Source organism: Puma concolor, chromosome C1 (assembly GCF_028749965.1).
Source record: "Puma concolor isolate L17-30 chromosome C1, mPumCon1.1.hap2, whole genome shotgun sequence".
NCBI classification, from domain to species: Eukaryota; Metazoa; Chordata; class Mammalia; order Carnivora; family Felidae; genus Puma; species Puma concolor.
Genome location: NC_141674.1, coordinates 171,626,760 through 171,646,783, shown reverse-complemented (window position 1 = coordinate 171,646,783; position 20,024 = coordinate 171,626,760). Strand labels below are relative to the sequence as shown.

At 37.4% G+C, this 20,024-nt stretch overlaps 1 protein-coding gene across 2 annotated transcripts in view; it reads right to left on the bottom strand.

The window, feature by feature from the left end:
• The window catches only part of DNAJC10 (DnaJ heat shock protein family (Hsp40) member C10), a 52,336-nt gene extending 33,548 nt beyond the window's left edge, over positions 1-18,788 (bottom strand). The window contains exons 1-5 of one of the 2 annotated variants that reach the window (XM_025934803.2): positions 18,323-18,788; positions 16,505-16,853; positions 14,901-15,066; positions 13,252-13,302; positions 264-346 (exon numbers count right to left, since the gene is read on the bottom strand). In XM_025934803.2, coding sequence (XP_025790588.1) covers positions 264-346; positions 13,252-13,302; positions 14,901-15,066; positions 16,505-16,708 — 504 coding nt within the window. In that variant the 5' untranslated portion in view covers positions 16,709-16,853; positions 18,323-18,788. The other variant, XM_086719099.1, reaches the window with a different exon arrangement.
• Between the last annotated feature and the right edge of the window lie 1,236 nt (positions 18,789-20,024).

Here is a 20,024-nt window from a genome sequence, read left to right as displayed (position 1 = left end):
AGTATTTCTCTGATAAGATAATCTGTCTTTGCTTGAACACTCTCCAAGCTATACATTTTTAAAGGAGAGTATTTTTATTTATTTATTTATTTATTTATTTATTTATTATGTATTATTAGTATTTTAAACTCATACAAGTATGCAGTATTTGATAATTGATAGTTATCATTACTATTAATAGAAAAAATCCTCATACATTAAAAAAGCACTCAACAGATTAGAAGTAATAAAACTTTAATAATCAGGATGTAAAAAATACATACTGTGGGAGCTAAATCATGGCAGTGTGAACATCCTGGGGAGTAAAAGTTCACAAACCACAGTTCTCCAGAATTAACAGCAGCATCTAAAGTATATAAAACCAAAACAACTTAGAATTATTTATTAAAGGTTTATACATACTTTAAAGTTTTGTTAAGATCAGAATGAAAAAGGCAGGCCTATATCTTTCATACTGCCTTTGTCATTTTCTATACAAGTTTTTCTATAAAAAGAGAACAGACTACAGTTGACCCCTGACCAACATGGATCTGAACTGTGTAGTCCACTTATATGTGTATTTTTCTGATACAGTATAGTACTGTAAATGTATTTGCTCTTATGATTTTAATAATTTATTCTCATTTACTATAAATATATAGTACATAACATATATGAAAAATATATGTTAACTGTTATGTTATTGGTAAGGTTTCTATCAACAGAAATCTATTAATAAGTTTTGGGAGAGTCAAAAGTTTTATTTGGATTTTCAACTGCAGAGGCAGGGGGCTCAGTTCCCCCAACCTCCTCATTATTCAAGGGTCAGTTGTATATCAGCTATCAAACTGACAATACCTTAAAAAAAAAACTTTTAAGCACATACTTGAATAAAGAGCGACCCTGAGCTTCAGGACACTTGTCACCGTGAAACTGTGAAAAGAGGTGGCACAAGGCATCAGCAGCCAAACCTCATCCAGGAGTTTGTGTGGATGAGAGAGATGAAGAAGAGAAACAGTGAGAGATGGGGACTGAAGTTCATTTACTATCTGCAGCACAGCTTAAATACCTGTGTCAGTCAATTCCAACAGCTACTTCAAATTCTGAGGGGATGAAAGACGAGAACTACACAATATAGTAGGACTGTGGGGATTAAATTTAAACTTTGCCCTTAAGTCATTTACCTTGGAAAACTGTATTATTAAAAAGTATTAGATCAAGGTTTTTAACAATTTAAAACAAATATGTATTTGTTAAGCTAATGGATCTGAATACCACATGATATCCAGCCAACAACACATTATGCATTATAATCTATAAAATGACCGATGCAAACTCTTAGAGAACACAGGCAGTAATTTCTTTGGACACTGGCTGTAGCAACACTGTTCTACATATGTCTCCTAAAGCCAAGGAAACAAAAGCAAAAATAAACTACTGGGATTACATCCGAATAAAAAGCTTTTGTACAGCAAAGAAACCATCAACAAAAGAAGCAACCTCCTGAATGGGAGGAGATATTCACAAATGATATATCTGATAAGGGATTAATATCTACAATATATAAAAAGCTTATCCAACTCAACACCAAAAAAGCACACAATCTGATTAAAAATGTGCAGAGAATCTGAACAGATGTTTTTCCAAAGAAGACAGACAGATGGCCATTAGCCATATGAAAATCACTAATCATCAGAGAAAAGCAAATCAAAACCATTATAAGATATCACTTTACACCTGTCAGAACAGCTAGAATCAAGAAGACAAAAAATAACAAATGTTGGTAAGGACATGGGGAAAAGGAACACTGGTGGACTGTTGATAAGAATGTAAATTGGTGCAGAGGGGATCCTCAAAAAAACAGAAGTACCATATGATCTGATAATTTCACTACTGGGTATTTACCTAAAGAAAACAAACACACTTATTTGAAAGATAACATGCATCTTTTTGGTTATTGCAGCATTATTTGTAACAGCCAAGATGTGGAAGCAGCCCAAGTATCCATTGACAGATTAATGGATTTAAAAATGTGGTGTACATGGGGGCGCCTGAGTGGCTCAGTCAAGCATCCTACTTCGGCTCAGGTCGTGATCTTGCAGTCCGTGAGTTCAAGACCCACATTGGGCTCTGTGCTGATGGCTCAGAGCCTGGAGCCTGCTTTGGATTCTGTGTCTCCCTCTCTCTCCGCCCCTCCCCTGCTTACTTTGTCTCTCTCTCAAAAATAAACATTAAAAAGGAGATCCTGCCATTTATGACAATATGGATGAACCTAGAGGGTATTACGCTAACTGTAATAAATCAGAAAAACAAACACCATAGGATTTCACTTTTATGTGAAATCTAAAAAACAAAACAAATGAATAAACAAACAGCAGAATCAGACATATAAGTACAAACAGACGGTTTCCAGTGGGAAGGAAGGTGTGAGCAAAGGGTAAAATGGGTGAAGGGAAGTGGGAGATACAGGCTCCCAGTTATGGAATAAGTCACAGGAATAAAAGATAGTTGTAGAGAATATAGTCAACAGTGTTGTAATAGAGTTACACAGTGACAGATGGTAGCTACACTTGTGGTGAGCACAGCATCATACAGAGTTGTTGAATCACTTTGTTGTATACCTGAAACTAATATAACACTCTGTGTCAACTATACTCTAAAAATAAACAAAAACTTTTTTAACCCTGTAAGGATGCACTCTAACATTCAAGGTAAAAAGGCAAAGACAATTTGCTTTTGGTATAAGTGTTTCTGTATAATTCCATTATCAAAATCAGTTATTAGTAATTTTAAGTAAGTTTCATAAATTATGTAATTATAGTAAGATACCAAAATAAACATACCATTTTATTTATTATTATTTTACTATTTATTTTTGAGAGAGACACAGAATGTGAGTGCAGGAGCGGCAGAGAGAGAGGGAGACACAGAATCCAAAGCAGGCTGCAGGCTCTGAGTTGTCTGCTCTGAGCAGAGCCCCATGCAGGACTTGAACTCAGAGACCGCAAGATTATGACCTGAGCCGAAGTCAGATACCTAAGTGACTGAGCCACCCAGGCGCCCCTCAAACATACTATTTTAAATATGCATAACTAATTTAGGTTAGATAGAAACGCACAAGATTCAATGTTTACCTTCAATTTTAAGACACATGGAACTATGGAAAAAAAAGTTAATCTGTATATTACAGGTAAAGTGTATAATTTAGGATAAGTTGTTGCATGGCAATGTTTAGAAAGTATGACCAACAGACCACTCTAAGTGGTTGAAATAATTGCCACCCTGACTTAGGCCCCCAACTGGTAATAATTTAGGTGAAATTTAAATAAACTTAGTGCAAACTTTAACAGAAATGGGATTATTTCATTAGCTATAAATAACTAATGAGGTGGGTATTTATACATGAAAAGATAAAGTAATGATTAGACAAAATAGGACTGTTATAAGTCTTCAATAAAAATATGACATATAACAAATCTGAATGGCATTTGACACAAAACCTTGTTCAGAGGGAAAAAATGTCTATTTGGTACTTCGTTTTCATAGAGCACTTCTATCACGTTTGCTTGGTTCCCACTCTTGTTGACTAAGATTAAAAATATTCTTAATGCCATGTTATTAAAGCTCAATGGGATGTTTTTCCAAAAACCCAGCAACATAGAATAAAACAAGTATATTTTAAAACGTGACACAGCTAATAACTTTGTGGCCCAGAAAAATGTCAAAATAGGATGAGGTCACAAAGAGAAGAGATAACAGAGATAGACCTAAGAGTGAAAAGCATAAATTACAAAGAGAAAACTAAAGTATAGGGTATAGGTCAATAAGAAAACATTGATGAATAACTCTTAGGCTAATAGGTTTATTTCCCTTAAAAAAAAAAAAAAAAGAGTAGCACAAGCATGGGCTTTGACATGAATTTGAGCGCATGTCCTGTCTTGTACTGTCAGTCAGGAAAGGTTAAGCTACAGAAAACAGATGATTCCAATTATGTCATGGGCTGACAATAAAGGTTTATTCTACCATCTATCACAATCTTATACTAAGTTGGCTGCAACGCTCTTCCAAATCATTTCACCGCTGACCCCTGGCAGGGAGAAGGCTCTATTTTGAACATTCTTATTTCTCACGACAGAGCAAAATGGTGAACACATGCTAGCTTTTAAAGCTTCTGCCCAGGGGGCACCTGGGTGGCTCAGTCGGTTAAGCGGCCGACTTCGGCTCGGGTCATGATCTCAAGGTCTGTGAGTTCGAGCCCCGCGTCGGGCTCTGTGCTGACAGCTCAGAGCCTGGAGCCTGTTTCAGATTCTGTGTCTCCCTCTCTCTGACCCTCCCCCGTTCATGCTCTGTCTCTCTCTGTCTCAAAAATAAATGTTAAAAAAAATTAAAACAAACAAAAAAAAAACTTCTGGCCAGAAGTGACATCCATCACGTCTGTTCACATTTCATCAGCTAAAGCAAGTCATATAGTCACGCCTGAGTTCTACAGAGTGGGATGTATAATTCTCCATCACAAAGGAGCACCTCAAGGATAAACAATCAACACAGATAATTAAAATAAAATATACCACAAATACCTATTAGCTGAACTTAAGCGTAGGTTTTCTTCCTGAAATGCAGTTTGTAATTTCTGAAAATAAAACTAGTAATATCGAGGACTGTTGTGAGGATTAAATATGATAAATATTAATTGCCTGGAATAGGAACTTTTGCTCACTAATTATAGCAGTATTTTAATATCATTCTCTTCTACTTACCTATAAAACATTCTAATATGACCACATATTAGTTGACAGGACTTTGTTGTAACAACTCAGAAAGAGGCAGCACAGGGCCTGCTGGCAGACAGCACTCTTTTGAAACAACAACAGCTCTATGACACTATACTTTAAAAAAAAACTTTGCCACAATTTTTGTCCCTCAGAATGAAGCCTTTTAGAGGATATTTAATTTTTCATTGATTCATTTTATTGACTGAGGAATAATTCACTCCCTGATATATTATGGAAAAAAGGTAGAAAATGTAGTATATTAGTTAAAGGAAGTTTGTGTAATTGTTTCCAATGCTAGAATTTCATCATTCTTGGTCCAAGGAAAAGGGCTCCAAAAAAAAAAAAAAAAAAAAAAAAAGCCTACATCGATGAGAAGCAATCCAGTATAGCCCACATTCCTGAGATTCTTCAAAACCTAACTAAGGATCCAGTTATTGCACCTACTCGAGCAAACAAGGCCCAGAATATTCAGAAATTCACCCTTTATGGGCTGTGCTTTGCATCATTTCCAACACACTGAATGGAAAGTTTTGCTAGATGCCCTTATACCTTGTGTTACCTAGCGTAAGTATGTCTGGTTCATGATAAGAAGACCCTGAAAATAACACTAACTACTCTCCAAAGAAAAGTTTTCTGACAAACTCTAATTGAACAAAATCCTAGATTTCTCTTTATTAGGAAATGATGGGGATGTAAAAAAAGAAGAAAAAGGAAAAAAGAGGCAGAGGCGCCGTGAGCTCCTCTGCCATTTCTTGAAGCATTTCTTCCAAAGGATGCCTATACTGTGTAGGCACTACTCAGAGTGACTAGTGTAAGTGCAAGATGTCCTCTGCTCCTGCAGATACTGTCTAGAACATGCTTATCATGACAGATATCATATTCTGTGACATATAAAAAGATAATATGCACCATGTTCAAGGGGAAGAACATTTTTAAAGCTTTCAAAGTAAGTTTATTAAACACATTTTCTCTTCTGTACTATAGTTAAGCATTCTGGAGTTCACTCCTGATAAAAGTGAACTATGTAATTTGGACTGACTCTCCCAATACAACTGCAAAACTGGACAAAATATAAAAGATTTCTGTTGAAAGCATCAGAGAATTACCAATGTAGTAAAGAATTAGGGGGCCAAAGTATGGGAGGAGGTGGAAATCACAGAGCCAATGTTAGAAAAGGTAGTTGATAGGCAAGATACTGAGCAGAGTTTTCAATACATTCAGGAGGCTAGAGGGACAAAAATGGGAGTGGACACATAGAAGAAAGGGTCCTGTGAATAAAGATGAACTGGAAAGTGACCAGTCCTCTCAAAGTTCAAAAAGCTCAGCTTTTCAATCGCAGTCCCTGCTTGGATAAAGCTGATCTGAGATTGTTAGTGACCTCACCCTAGAAGATAGCGTAACTCCTCTCAAGAGACAGAACATACATAACTTTAAAATATCTTTGTAATTATACGTGTGATTAGTTATACAAAAGACAAGCCTGAGTAACCCAAACGAGTAGAAATAACTGGTAATAGAAAGAGACCCACAACCAAGAAGGCTAATGTGGTATTTATACAAGTACAAATTGATACTACTCTCTTGCCACCTCACCTCAGCTTCTTCAACTAAAACTTCACTCAGGACCAGCTAGTCTCACCCCAGTAACACACAAAGTAGTATCAGACATGAGATGCAATGGCAACAACTACACACTGAACCTATCAGTATTATTTATTGCTTTTGAAAACTTACCTCTAAGGTTTTGTGGCTGTATTTTTAACTACTCCTTGGGGTTCTATATGAAATATTAGCAGTTCTTAACTGTTCCATAGTGACACACTGAAAAAAGTTTGAACCCATATACAGTGTACATCAGGGAAGTCTCCCCTTCCTGGGTGGGCTCGTTAGCTTGCAAGTTCTGTTCAGTGCCTCCAACTATATCTCCAAATCCAGTTTTCTGCCCCATTGGTCCACAAAACACTCACTGGCAGACTAACAGACGAGTGATAATAATAACCATACAGGAAGGCTATAGGTTCCTACAACTACATGCAGCTCATACTATCAGTTCTGTCTACCAACAATCTAAAATAATCAAAGTTTCTTCAATCTCCTTTGGATGGAAGGTACGTTTTCTAGTCATTCCACTCAGAACTTGTTCAAGCGTTCATGTGTTGAGTCTATGGACAAAGTGATGTACTAGATAGCTCTGGATAGGCTGGAGCTTACCGACAGGATGTAAAAAATAAGAATAAAATTCTTGGTCAGAAGAAACTGTTCAAAATCAAGTAACTATAATATATATTTTTATAATGATGTATGTGAGAAACATACACATACATTTATTGCAGCTAGGTGCTATTTTTCATTTCTAAATTAGAGATTATAAAACAAAACAATTAAAATTTGAAATAAAATATACTGATCAAAATAGAAAAGAGTAAACCTATTTCATTATACTTGTACAAACTTGGAAAAGTGTAAGACTAATCCAGTATTTAAAATTTTCTAAAATGCAATGGAAAACTGCGATAGAACTGTATTTTTGTATCCATTTTCACATAAATCAAAGTCAAAAGAAATCTGCTTCCAAAATAACCACAAAGTTACCCCTAACTCTGCAATCCAAAAGCTCCCAAACTGGAAGTTTGCAAGTTCGCAGCAAGCTCCCCGGGCTTCCAAACCTGTCCTGACCTGATCTGGGGCTATGTATTACTTTTACTTTTTTTTTTTTTTAGTATACATACTTATGCATTTCTTGGCAGAAATTATAATGTTTTAGGAATGCCTAGGTGGCTGAGTCGGTTTATCTCAGCTCAGGTCATGATCTCACGTTTCTGATATGGAGCCCTGTGTCAGGCTCTGTGCTGACAGCAAGTGGCCTGCTTGAGATTCTCTCTCTCCCTCTCTCTCTCTCTCTGCTCCTTCTCTGCATGCGCACGTCCCTCTCTCTCTCTCTCTCTCAAATAAATTAAAACACTGTCTTAAAAAATATACTGCCCCACATTCTGCAAAGAACATTATTTGATACATGGTGTATTCTGTGAAAATTATTATTTAAAAAAATTAAAAATCTGTTCTAACATGTATTCATTTCTGACACAGAGTGCGAGTAGGGGACAGGCAAAGAGACAGGGAGACACAGGATCTGAGGCAGGCTCAGCTGTCAGCTCAGAATCCACAAACTGCGAAATCATGACCTGAATTGAAGTGGGACGCTTAACTGACTAAGCCACCCAGGTGCCCCTATACTGTGAAAATTATTAAAGGGTAACTTCACTGGAGTCAGAGACTAGAATGAGGAGCCATACCTCTCAGCATCAATTACAGGAAGAATTGTCAATTACAGACCCCAACAGAATCATCATCAACAGAAAAGAATCATCAATTATAGGCCTCAACAAGAAAAGATGTATTTGAATTTCCTATAAGAAATTGACTATTTCTACATATCAGCCCGTGAGAAACTGTCATTACCCTGAACTCTTGCTTTCCTCCAATGGATTTTCATTCAGAACCCCTCCCAACTTCCTCCTTCTCCATAAAATAACGTTCTTCTCCTTTGTTTATTGGACCTTGCCTACAATCTTGCCCTAGCTTGCATATCCCAAAATGCAGTTCTCTGCTATTCCTCAATAAACCCATTCTTTTGCTAGTAAAACAACTATTTTAATGTTACATTAATATTACTTGGTGATCAGCCATGGGATCCAGACAGGACCCCCAACAACCAGGAGACTGGCGAGCAAACAAGTGCAGGTATCCACAGAGCCAACTGAGCATACTGCTTCCTTACAAACCTGGAGTTTGAGGTTAACTTTTTTCCTGGATTTCAAGTTCTGTTCTCTGTGTTCTAAGCTCTCCAAGCTTTATTCAGGATTTGTTTCAAGGCTTTGCCCTTAAGAGTACTTGTTTGGCCTTTGGTCCAACTCCTTTTTAGAACCAGACTGCTCCTGTTGGAACTGTGTCGACCTTTGGCTCAACTCCTTTTTGTGACATACCATTTCTATAGAAACTGTTTTTGTTGGGAAAATGCTAGCCTTCGGTCACCTCTTTTCTGGAACTGGACTGTTCCTGTTGGAACTGTGCTGGTCTTCAGTCTGATTCCTTATGGAATCAGGCTGTGTCTATTGGAATTTTTCTTTTTGCCTTAGGAAAAAAACCTCTAAGAAATGGGATCCCAGTCATCAAAATGTTTTTCTAGGGCACCTCCACTTCTAGGACCCCAGCCGGTTTTATGTTTAAAACTACGGTCCTTCCTCATGCCTATTTCTAACTAAATGGACCCACTTAACTAAACATAATTTAGAACTTCAATGGCCATTACAGTGAACTTTTGATTTCCTTAAACCAACTTTTCTCAAAACTAAATTGGATAGACATGGCTCTACAACTGTCAAAACTGAATGAGATGTCTACATGGATTGGCATTTGGAAGCATCCAAACGTTATCAGGAACCTAAAATTGCCTCTATAAAATATAATTTCTACACTAACTGAGGCAAACAACTAAAAAAAGACAAAAGGGTTCCAAGGCCTCCCTTCCCCAACCCATCTGGTCTCAAGACTCCTGGCAGCCCCCCTCCTGCTCAGGCCCAACTCCATTGCCATCATCCTCCCTCATGCCTCACCTCTTCTATACCCTTGGTTTCCTCATTCAAATTCTCTCACTGAACTTCTCTTCCTCAGAATCTCTCCCAGCTCTCTCCTCTCCTAAACCTTTTAAAACCTGCCCCATTAGAGACTTCTGAGGATCCAAATAACCCCCAAATTTCTTCTGTTCCCTGGACTAAGGCTGAATTCACAAGCCATAGTTAAAGAGTTTCCTAAAGTGACTGAGGACCCCCATAGATTTGCTGAAGATTTTAGCAGTTATTCAAACTTACCAACCTGGTTTCTCAGATATATATCAGTTAGTCTACATGCTTGTAGATGAACTGGGCCAGACCAAGGAGTGGAGAAACTAGCCCAGTGGAAACATCCTGAAAGGGATTCAATCACACAAACAGATCCCTAACTTTTGGCAAGACATTAGAACACTTGGCTGGAAACCTCCACGGAGAAATTACAGTGGCCTTTCCTAGGCCTGTTGATTGGAACTAAATTTAGGCTTGCACAAAAGCCTGATGAATCTATTCATGACTATTACAATCATTCAAACTGTCTTTAAAGAAAATTCTGATCTTGCTGTAGATGTTGAATCCACACAGGTAGCATTTATGTTTATTAGCAGGCTGAACTGGGGTCTTTCTCTTTTAATTAAAAGAACCAAGATGAATGTGAAACTATGTCCACTCTAGATTTAATTTGGCAAACCAGCCTGCTTGCACCCTAGACAAATTACCTGAAAGACCACTAAAATTATTAATTTTTAACTCCAGCAAATGAAAGCCCCTAAGCAAAACCAAAAATCTCCTACTTTCTATTACTGCAAAGAGCCAGGACATTGGAAAAAAGATTGTTACCCTCTTAAATGCCTCAGACATCTTCAGCCCTCTAGCCAGCCTTTCCAATGTCCTCCTAATTCCCAATGATGGGACTCCAAGGAACTACAAGTGGTCTTCCCAATCTTCCCACTTAATCAGGTTGGGGAAATGACTCTCCAGATTGGGAATGCATTTCTCTCTGTCCTTGACACCAGAGCTACAGTCTGGAAGCTCCATCTCCCTGCTATGAAATAGACCTGCTTCAGCATACTAAAACAGTTCAAACAGTGGGGGTCTTGAATCAACCTCTGCAGGTTCCTATCTATCATCCTATCCCCTTTTGTCTAGGCCCTTTAAGGAGTACACACTTTTTTCTCCTTAGTTCTGCCACCCCATTCAGTTATCAGGCTGAGATTTCTTAGAAAATATTATGCCAGAATTCCTTTCTCCCAAAAGGGGGAAATAATTTTACAATTTGACATTGGTAATTAAAATACCCAACCAGGTAAGTTAAACGACCCTTCAACATCTTTTATTAGATCTGATGGTACCACAGCGGAGCCTGGGGACAATGATCATTTGTTCCTATTGGATCGGCTACCATCCTCTTTATGTGCAAGATCTTCCACTGATACTGGCAGAATCTACAGTGCATCTCCCATCAAGATTCAAACAGATCCCTCAACCCCCTCCCCAGAATTAATGAATACCTTAAAGAAGTGCTTCAAGGCATCCAGCCCACACAGAAGATTACAAGGCTCAGGGTCTCATTATTCCCTGCGCTAGTGCCCATGACATCCTTATTTTACCTATGAGAAAACTAAATGGCCAAGAAAGGAGGTTTGCTCAGGACCTCCAAGCAATAAATAACATTTTTATCACTTGGCACCCTGTTGTTCCTAACCCCCACAGGCTACAGAATCTATTCCCACACAAGCAAATGTTTCACTACTATCTATATAGTACACTTTTAGTATTCCAGTTGGTAAGGCTAGCCAATTTATTTTTGTTTGTATTCTGGAAGAACAGAAATATACCTGAACAATAATGCTCTAAGGTGTCACAGAGAGTCCTTCTCATTTTTTCCAAACCTTAAAAGCTGATTTGGATGACATAGTTTTCTCAGGTTCTACTTTGTTACATTTGCTTCTCTGCTGCCCTTCTCAAACCTCTTCACAGGAAGACAATACCTACCCCTTAAAACTTTTGGACTTGGACATAAAGTCTCCAAAGAAAAAATGCAGTTTGCTCAAACTCAGGTTCTACACTTAGGGTGTAGACAAACAAAACCAGGGAACAAAACCTGATTTCAGAATAAGGGCTACATTTGGATTCTGGGAGGCTTCATTGCATCCTGACTTCCCTCAAATCTAAAACTAATATTTAATTACAATGTTTTCTTGGACTGACTAGCCAATGTTGAAACTGGATTCCAAACTTCTTATAGCTCAACCTCTATATGCTTTACCAAAAAAAAAAAAAAAGACAAACCTGACTCTATTATTTGGAAACACCAAGCACAGCTTTTAGGACTTAAAAAAACAAAACAAAACAAAACAAAACAAAACCTGATGAAGTCCCTCGCTTTTGGACACCCAACTTCCCTTTTTTCTCTTTGTATGTGAGAGAGAAGGGAAGACTGCCTGCATTTCCCAAACCTCTGCAAAAAGGGGGAAATCTCTTCTGATTATGGCTTTTCAGAAACACCCTCATCATGATTCTGTGATCACATTAATTCTTTAGCTGCTTTTTCTGAAGGATTAGAAGCTTTGGAATCCACAAGTCTTTCTTTCATTTGATTTATTATCTGACTCTAAAACTCTTATCTAAATTCATGGCCTCTCAATTTTCAACCTTACAGGCTGTATTATTAGGTAACATTTGTTTCCAAACAGTTCTTTTGAGATAACAATACTGTTTTAATACATCTTTGAGGTTTTGCTATTTTTTTTTTGAGGTTCTGTTATTTTTTGCAAGAAGTTCATTAGCTATTATTTCATGTCTATACTTGCACAGTATCCTCCCAAATGCACTTGGTTAATTCAGTGTGCTTTTGCAGTATTCACCGTTTTGCTTTCATGGCCACTTTAAGTGGGGACTTCCAGAAGGCATCCATAACTCTGCAGGGAGAACTTTTCTCCCTGAAGTTGGAGTAAATGCCAATAAATATTTTCAGTTAGCTACTTTCAGATCTCGGGTCTTGGTTTAGAACCAATAATTTTGTTACTTCTTGTTTTGCATATATCTTAAGTTTTGTATTTTGTTGTCTGCCAATCTTTTGTAACAATCATGTACCCAATAAAGAAATGATCTCCAATGTTTACGATCTTTATAAATATGAACTATACATGAGAAGTGCATGAGAGTTCTCTTTCCTCGCCTTCCTCATTAATGAAATGAGGCCATAAGTGGTTTCTAACTGCTATGTACCTTCCTTGAAAGATCCTTCTTGGCACTGAGGTACAAAACCATTAAATATGAAATAACTGACTCTTGATTAGGTATACTTTCAGAAAAAGATCTTGGTCAAAAGGGGGAAATGTAAAAATTAATACAGGAAAACCTCACTAAAGTGGACTGGGAAAGTGAAAAGGTGGAAATCACATGACTCAATGTCAATTACAGGAAAAACTATCAACTGCAGACCCTAACAGAAGAATTATCAAAGGAAAAAATGATCAATTATAGGTCAGAACAGGAAAAGATATACACTGAATTTTTATAAGAAATTGACTATCCCTGCAAATCAGCTAACGAGAAACTGTCGTCACTCTGAATTCCTGCTTTTCTAATGGACTCAAAACAACCCCCCTGAACTTCCTCCTCCTCCTCCATAAAAGAACATTACTTTTATTTGCTAGACTGGCCTTTGGTTTTGCCATAGCTTGTGTGTCCTGAATTATAATTTTCTGCTATTCCTGAATAAACCTATTTTTGCTAGTAAAACCATTATATTTAAAAAGTTAACAATACCACATTATCTTGCTACAATCAAAAAATTTTCTAAATTTCAAATATATCTGTCCTCAAGAGTTTTAGGTAAGAGACTGGTCTTGGACCAGTTTTAGAAAATCATATGCCCACAAACTTACCAAACTCTCTTCTATCCAATGTTATGATTTCAGGATCATCATCATAAATACCTAATTTAAAAGTAAACGTTATAAAATTAACAGTTTATCATAAAAATAAATTACCACATAGAAACAGATTACTTAGGTCTTGTTTTAAACACCAAAAATCAGATTACTATACTAAATGTCAAAGTTGAAGAAAGTGCAATAAACAGAAAGACCAAGAGTAAATAATACCAGTGGTAATGCATCTAAAGAATGATAAAAAACAAAAAATTAGTTTCCCGATATGGACTGTTGCAGCTATGTTTGGGGGTTCCCAATACCCATAATTTCATCTCCACAGAAAATTTCTATTATTATTTTTTAATTTTTTATTTTGCAATAATTATAGACTTCCAGGAAGTAGTAAAAATAGCACGGACTTCCATGTTCCCTTCACTCAGCTTCCCCTAATGATGACTTATGTAGTTTTAACAAAATCTAGGAAATTGACACTGATACCTTACTGTTAACTAGAGACGTCACTTCCTTTTCTGATTATGTTTTTTTTTTAATAAATAGTATCACTAAAGTATTTCCCACTGTTAAAAGTCTTATTAGAATGTTTATAGAGACAAAGACCAACTTAATTAATACAAATTTTACTTATTGTAATTAAAACCAGTGTGAGAAAATTTGTTTCTATATAAGATACCAAAATAATACTAGTGATGGATATAAACCAGGTGTCAGTAAACTTATTCTGCAGAGGCCAGTTAAACAGGTCTTGTGGGACACATGGTTTCTGTCACAACCATTCAATTTTGCCCCTGAAGTGAAAGAAGCCACAGATAATATGCAAATAAATGAGCATAATTTTATTCTCCTAATTATCATATTCTCATAATTCTATGATTAATTAAAACCTTACAAAAACAGGTGGCTGGCCAGATTTTAGCCCATGAAATGTAGACTACTGATATCAGATATATACTATTGAGCTGCAGTGATATATTAGAAAATACTATTTTGAAGGGAAAAAAAAGGCAGTCTTGAGAAACAAATACTCCAGATATGAATTTAAAATATTTTATGTAGTCTAATATAAAAGCATACCTCAGTTCTTAGTGTGCATTTGAGGCTAATCAATAACGAAGAGAAATACCGGGTAAGCAAATGCTCCCTCTAGCCTTGCTGGATACCTGTGTTTACTTTACCTGCCCTTGATTTCTTTAACTTGCTTCCTCCCTCCACACTTCCCTCTTTTCTTATTCTTGTCAACACGTCAATCCTATTATTAATAAGGATTCCACAAGAGAAGGATGGCATTTCTACTGAACTGACCACTATTAAACTTAAAGGAAACTTTAGATTTTCTTGGAAAATATGATGCTTTAAAAATACCAAAAGGCTTTAGGATTTAACATCTACTGTAAATATTTTTTTAATTAAACTACAATCCTTATTTTAAAAGTATCTAACACGATCATAACCAAAATACCTTCACATCTGTGCAGACAATATCTACATACCACCTGACTTTCCTTTTGAACGCAGCTCCCATGTTACATTAAACAGTCAAGGTGACACATATTAACTGCCTATGTTAAGTGGTGAAACAAAATTAATTTTCTAAATTTACTCAAATAAAAAACAAAATTTCACAGAGTATCATATCACCTTACCAAAATCATAACGATAATAATTCCAGCTTTCATATTGGCCACCTTCTTGATTATCTGCAAGTCCCTTTTCTCCGTATTTGTCATACTTTTTCCGCAGATCTTCATCTTTGAGTACTTCATATGCTCTATTTATTTTTAAAAAATCACTATGTGCGTTTGGGTTATTCTATTAAAATATTAGACATAATAGTTGTTTCAGATATGTGATCAAGTATCTCCAAAACCTCTACGAAGTTTTAATTTAACCTTGAAATTTCTGGGAGAACAGACATCAAAATAAGGAGGAAGAATACAGTATGAAATGGGTTATTATGGATTGAAATTATAAAGTATTTTGAAGAACTATAATCTTCCAAAAAAAAAAAGAATAAGAAAAGAACAGAGAAATGAGAATTGAGGCCTCAAAAAGCTGAAAGATATGGCCCTACAATGTAAGTCATTCCTTACATGAAATGCAATTGAGAAAAACTAATAAAACCTTGAAACCTTTAATTTTGTAAATATTATTTTTTATCCCAAAACAATTACAAAGAAATTTGTAGGTAATTTTTCTATTTGAAGCAAAATCAACATATTAACCAAAAACAAACAAACAGAAATGTCCCCCAATCCATCAAATGATTAAATGAGACTAGTATCAGAGTAAAACTCAAAACTGGATTGGAAATGTTCCTCATTCGTTACTCTTTCACAGAACTGGTTTTTGAAGAATGCTTTCATCTAAATAATAATTAGGTGTAAAAGGTCTACTATCTTTCATATGGAAACTTAAAAATCATATTTCTGAAATTTTAAAGAAAAATATGAAAAAATAAAAATTCTAAATATAATAGAAGGTAAATCTCCAGGGAAAGATAACCAACTAACAAGTTTTAGTGAAATATTGATTCTACTGCTGAACTTTATGCAATCAAAATAAAATAACCCTCTTTTAGGCATTTTATATAGAAAACAGAAAATTATAAACCATACCTTTCAAATCCTTGAGGAGTTAAATCTCATTAAAATAATTAGATACATTATAAAAAATACCATAAGTATTAAAACTAAATTAGTTTTGAAAGATGACGTAATTGAATATATAATCAAATATTTATGCCTGGAATTACCTGGATTTGGCTGCTCTTAAGTTTTCATTTGTAATAATTTCTGACTCTGGTGTGGGATTTGTGCATGGAGAAAACAGTACAAGTTGAAGCATGTTATTATTAGTTATTACTGCCATTTTTAGCAAGAACCTTCCAAGTTCTAAGGGAATAATTTTCCTATTACAGTTATAAAATACTTGTTCTTAACTTACTTTACTAAGAAAACTACTTCAACTACCCCATAGACATTATCATTGGTTTTGGAATTAACATCTGTAATGGAACTGGTACAACTCAGTTTTCAAATTAACAAGGAATTGCATTTTTGATATCAATATTCTTTCACACTGTTCTCAACCAGAATATTTTGCTGCTTCTGTTTTTTAGTACAGAAGCTAAATTGTGACTTTTGACATGTGATTGTTTTTAAGCATTTTGAGCACTTAAAATTTAACTATGTATCAAAACTTCACTGAAATACATTAATCAGATGTATTTAAAGAGAAAACTACTTACCGGGTTTTTATCAGGATGTAGCTTCAACGCCAATTTCTTAAAAGCTTGTCTTATTTCTCTACTGCTTGCAGTTTTGGATACTCCAAGTAAACTGTAAAAATCCTGATCTGTGCCCACTAAAACGGCCATATACACTATTAGAAAACACAGAATGACCCTTTTCAAGTCTCTGACGTAGTCATTTTTATTTAACCAGACTCCCATTCTTCTTCTTACACAAGTTCTGATTTAAGTGAACATTAAGATACACGCTGGTTCCAACTGATAGAACATGCAGGTTTGAGAACTTCTGTTCACATTACTCCCAGGGCGAATCAAGCATCATGAAACTTCCTCCCAAAATGTCAATCTAAAGAGAGGAAACAAGGGAGTTAAAAATATATTAAAAAAACAAACAAACAAACAAAAAAACCCCAGCAATAACGCTGTTAAATAACATGGCCAGTAATACAAGCTCCATTTGATGGCAAATCAGGGTGAGTGCCCAGGCTCTATTCTTTGGGGGTCCCTTCACTGCTTCCATATCCAGGTAGCCAGATTTGTGAAACCACTCAAGATAGGAGGTAAGTGTAAAGGGTAGTGTGCGGTTGTAGCTAGCTAGAACACTTTGAAAACAAATTCAATGATTTGCTCTGATCAGCACCAGAACACAAGTCTGGGAAAAAAACGTTTCCTTCCTTTTCTATCTAGCTTAATTAAGCACAGCTCTTTTGTAAAACCACTTCCTTTTTGGCCACTTCTTTACCACTGTAAGGCTACATCGTTTTCATTTTAATCAGATTTCACTTGTAGAAAATATCCTTTGGAAGGACTAGGGAGTCCTTTCAAAGAGTATTTTTCATACACCTCTTCCAACAAGGGCAGTGAATTTACATTGTTAGACAACATACTTAGTATGGCCTGTTTGTTCCGAATTTTCCCAAAAGGTCCTTACACTACATGTAAGTAGGGACTACTTTATATAAATAGTCGAATAATAACTACAAGTTAACAGTAATGTTATCGCAAAGTTTACATCTAAGATAAATAAAAATGAAAAGGAAACAAAAAAGGAGAAGGAATCAGTTATTTAACATGCTCACCTGTGTAGGGTCAATAATCTCCACTTCATCAGATCACAAAAGATACCAAACACTTTGAAAAATCTAACCTTCTTAGCATTGTTTCTCCTTTCTTCATTTAATCCTAAATATCTAAATCTTCTCCTTACCTGCGAACGGTCTTTGGCTCATTTCTAACTTGTTTCATGCAACCAAAACATAACTTTGTAAAGCATAGTGATGGAGAGTAACAAGTATCAGACTAAAAAACTAGAGGAAATAGAGAACACATTCTCCAATACCACTATGGGACAAGTGGTGTTGCTAGCGGTCGTTCTCAGTCAGCGTGGGTGTGGTTGACTTGATCTCCGCCAAGCTTCGGGGACAGGTGGAAGCTGCAGGTAAAGGCAGTATGAAGGATTTCTGGCTGCCATCACCCCAGAATAGGATGCGGGGAGAGGGGAAAGTTGGGGAAGTCCCGTGAAAGAGACCAATAAGTGCTGCTGGTGTGTGAAGTCTCCGGCCGGGTTAGGGTGAAAAGAGACTGAGTGACTGAGGCTTAAGTGAGAGAAACTGTAGCAAGACGTGCGGAGACGAGGTCAGAAGAGTGATGATGTAGATAATCAGAAAAAGATGGGGAGCGAGAACACAAAACCCGTCGCAGGGGCAAAGAGGAAGGGAGGGGAGACTGAGGTGCACAGGCATTGCGCTCTCCCTTCCAGGAGGGCCCAGGCCGCCGCCGGCTCCTACAGAGCCCCGGGCCCCGGCCCATGCCCACCTCAGTGTAGCGGGGTCGCCTCCTGCAGCTACTCCCCCATCCTCAATTCCCGGCGGCGGACCCCACCCGGCCGAGCGCAAGCTGTGCGCGCGTGAACAAAGCGCGCACTCTCCGACCGCCGGGCCGCCGCGCTCGGGATGGGGGAGGACGAGCCGCACCGGCAGCAACGAGCGCTGCAGTTCCAGTCGGCTCCTCGCGCCCCGGTCCCCACGGCGAACCGGGGCGGGGCCTGGCGCGGGGCACTGTGGGAAAGGCGGAGAGGACGCGGCCTGGGAACACCCGCAGCAACTCCGCGGGCGCGGCGGCAGCTGGGTGGGGAGGGCGGTTTAGCTTTAGGTTGACGTGGCCATCAGCGTTGAATCCGGCTCCGGCTCCGGGTCCAACCCGGAGCTGAAAACCTGTTCAACCCCAGAAGCCCGCGCCCCCGCATTAAACCGGCTGGCGCACGCGGCAGGCCGGACGTAGATTGAGGGAGCCCGCCCCTTCCTTCTCCCGTTGCTATGGTGACAGGGAAACCTGGGAGGCGGGTTTAGGCGTGCAATTTCCGAGTGGCCATATTCTTAAAGGGAAATTAGAGCTATAGAGCGTTTTTCTGGTTGGTGGGTGGGTGTGGCAGAGAGGGGAAATTTTGTGGATAAAGGGGAGCTTTATCTAGCGGGCTGAAGAGTCAGTAGGAAACTTGGGAGAAATAAAAATATTTGTGTGTGTGTTAGAACAAACATTTGAGCGTTCTACAGTATTGTCTGGTTTCCTAGTCATTCATGCTAGAAACTGGGGAGTTATCCATACTTCTCTCTCTCACCTTTACATTTAAGTGGTTTGGTACAAAAACTTCAGTTTTGATCTGCGGAACACAGAACAGTGGAAGTAGCTACATTTGCAACCATCAAAAGAAAAAAAAAACATTGTGAGGATGCCTGCTTAAGACATTAACCCTAATATGAAATACGTTGTAATTGGTAACAATTTCATGGGTAGTAAATCAAATGTAAGCTTATAAAAAACTGACTGAATGGGATCCCTAGCTGAACTAATACATTGCAAGAAAGAGAAGGAAGGAGGTGAACAAAGGCAGAAATATTAGAAGAGCCTAATGTAATAGTAAATATGTGGTAGGAACTAGTCTAAGTATACACGTATTAATTCAGTCCTCCAAATATTCTTATATTATTTTGACTATAATTATATCCATTTCACAATTGCGGAAACAGGTAAATATGTGATAGACCTGGGATTCACACTTAAGCAGCTTGACTCCAAAGACTGCGATGCTAATCATTATGTCACACTGTGTGTGTACCAACAAAATCTTTAGAGTAAATTGGAAAGCAAAATAGAAAACTGGCGAATCAAGCAGGGAGCTGATCACAGTGGGTTTTATGCTATGATGAGAACATAGACTATCTTTTTGGTAATGAGGAAGCCCCTTAAAGCTTTTAAAGTAAGGGACTCAGGCTGTATTTTAGATTGTTCTGGTAGCTTTTGGAAAGTGAATACAAAGGGAACCAGATGAGAAAGGAAGAACAATTAGAAGAGTGAGTGCTAGAGAAGGTAAATTTGGCAAGAAATGGTTATTGCTTGGATATGGGAAATAAAGGAGAGGAAGGATCTAAGGTTAGTTCTGGTTTAGGTAGCTGAATACATGCACTGAATGAGGATCGGGGGAAAAAATAAAGGGTTCTGATTTGGATATATCTATTTC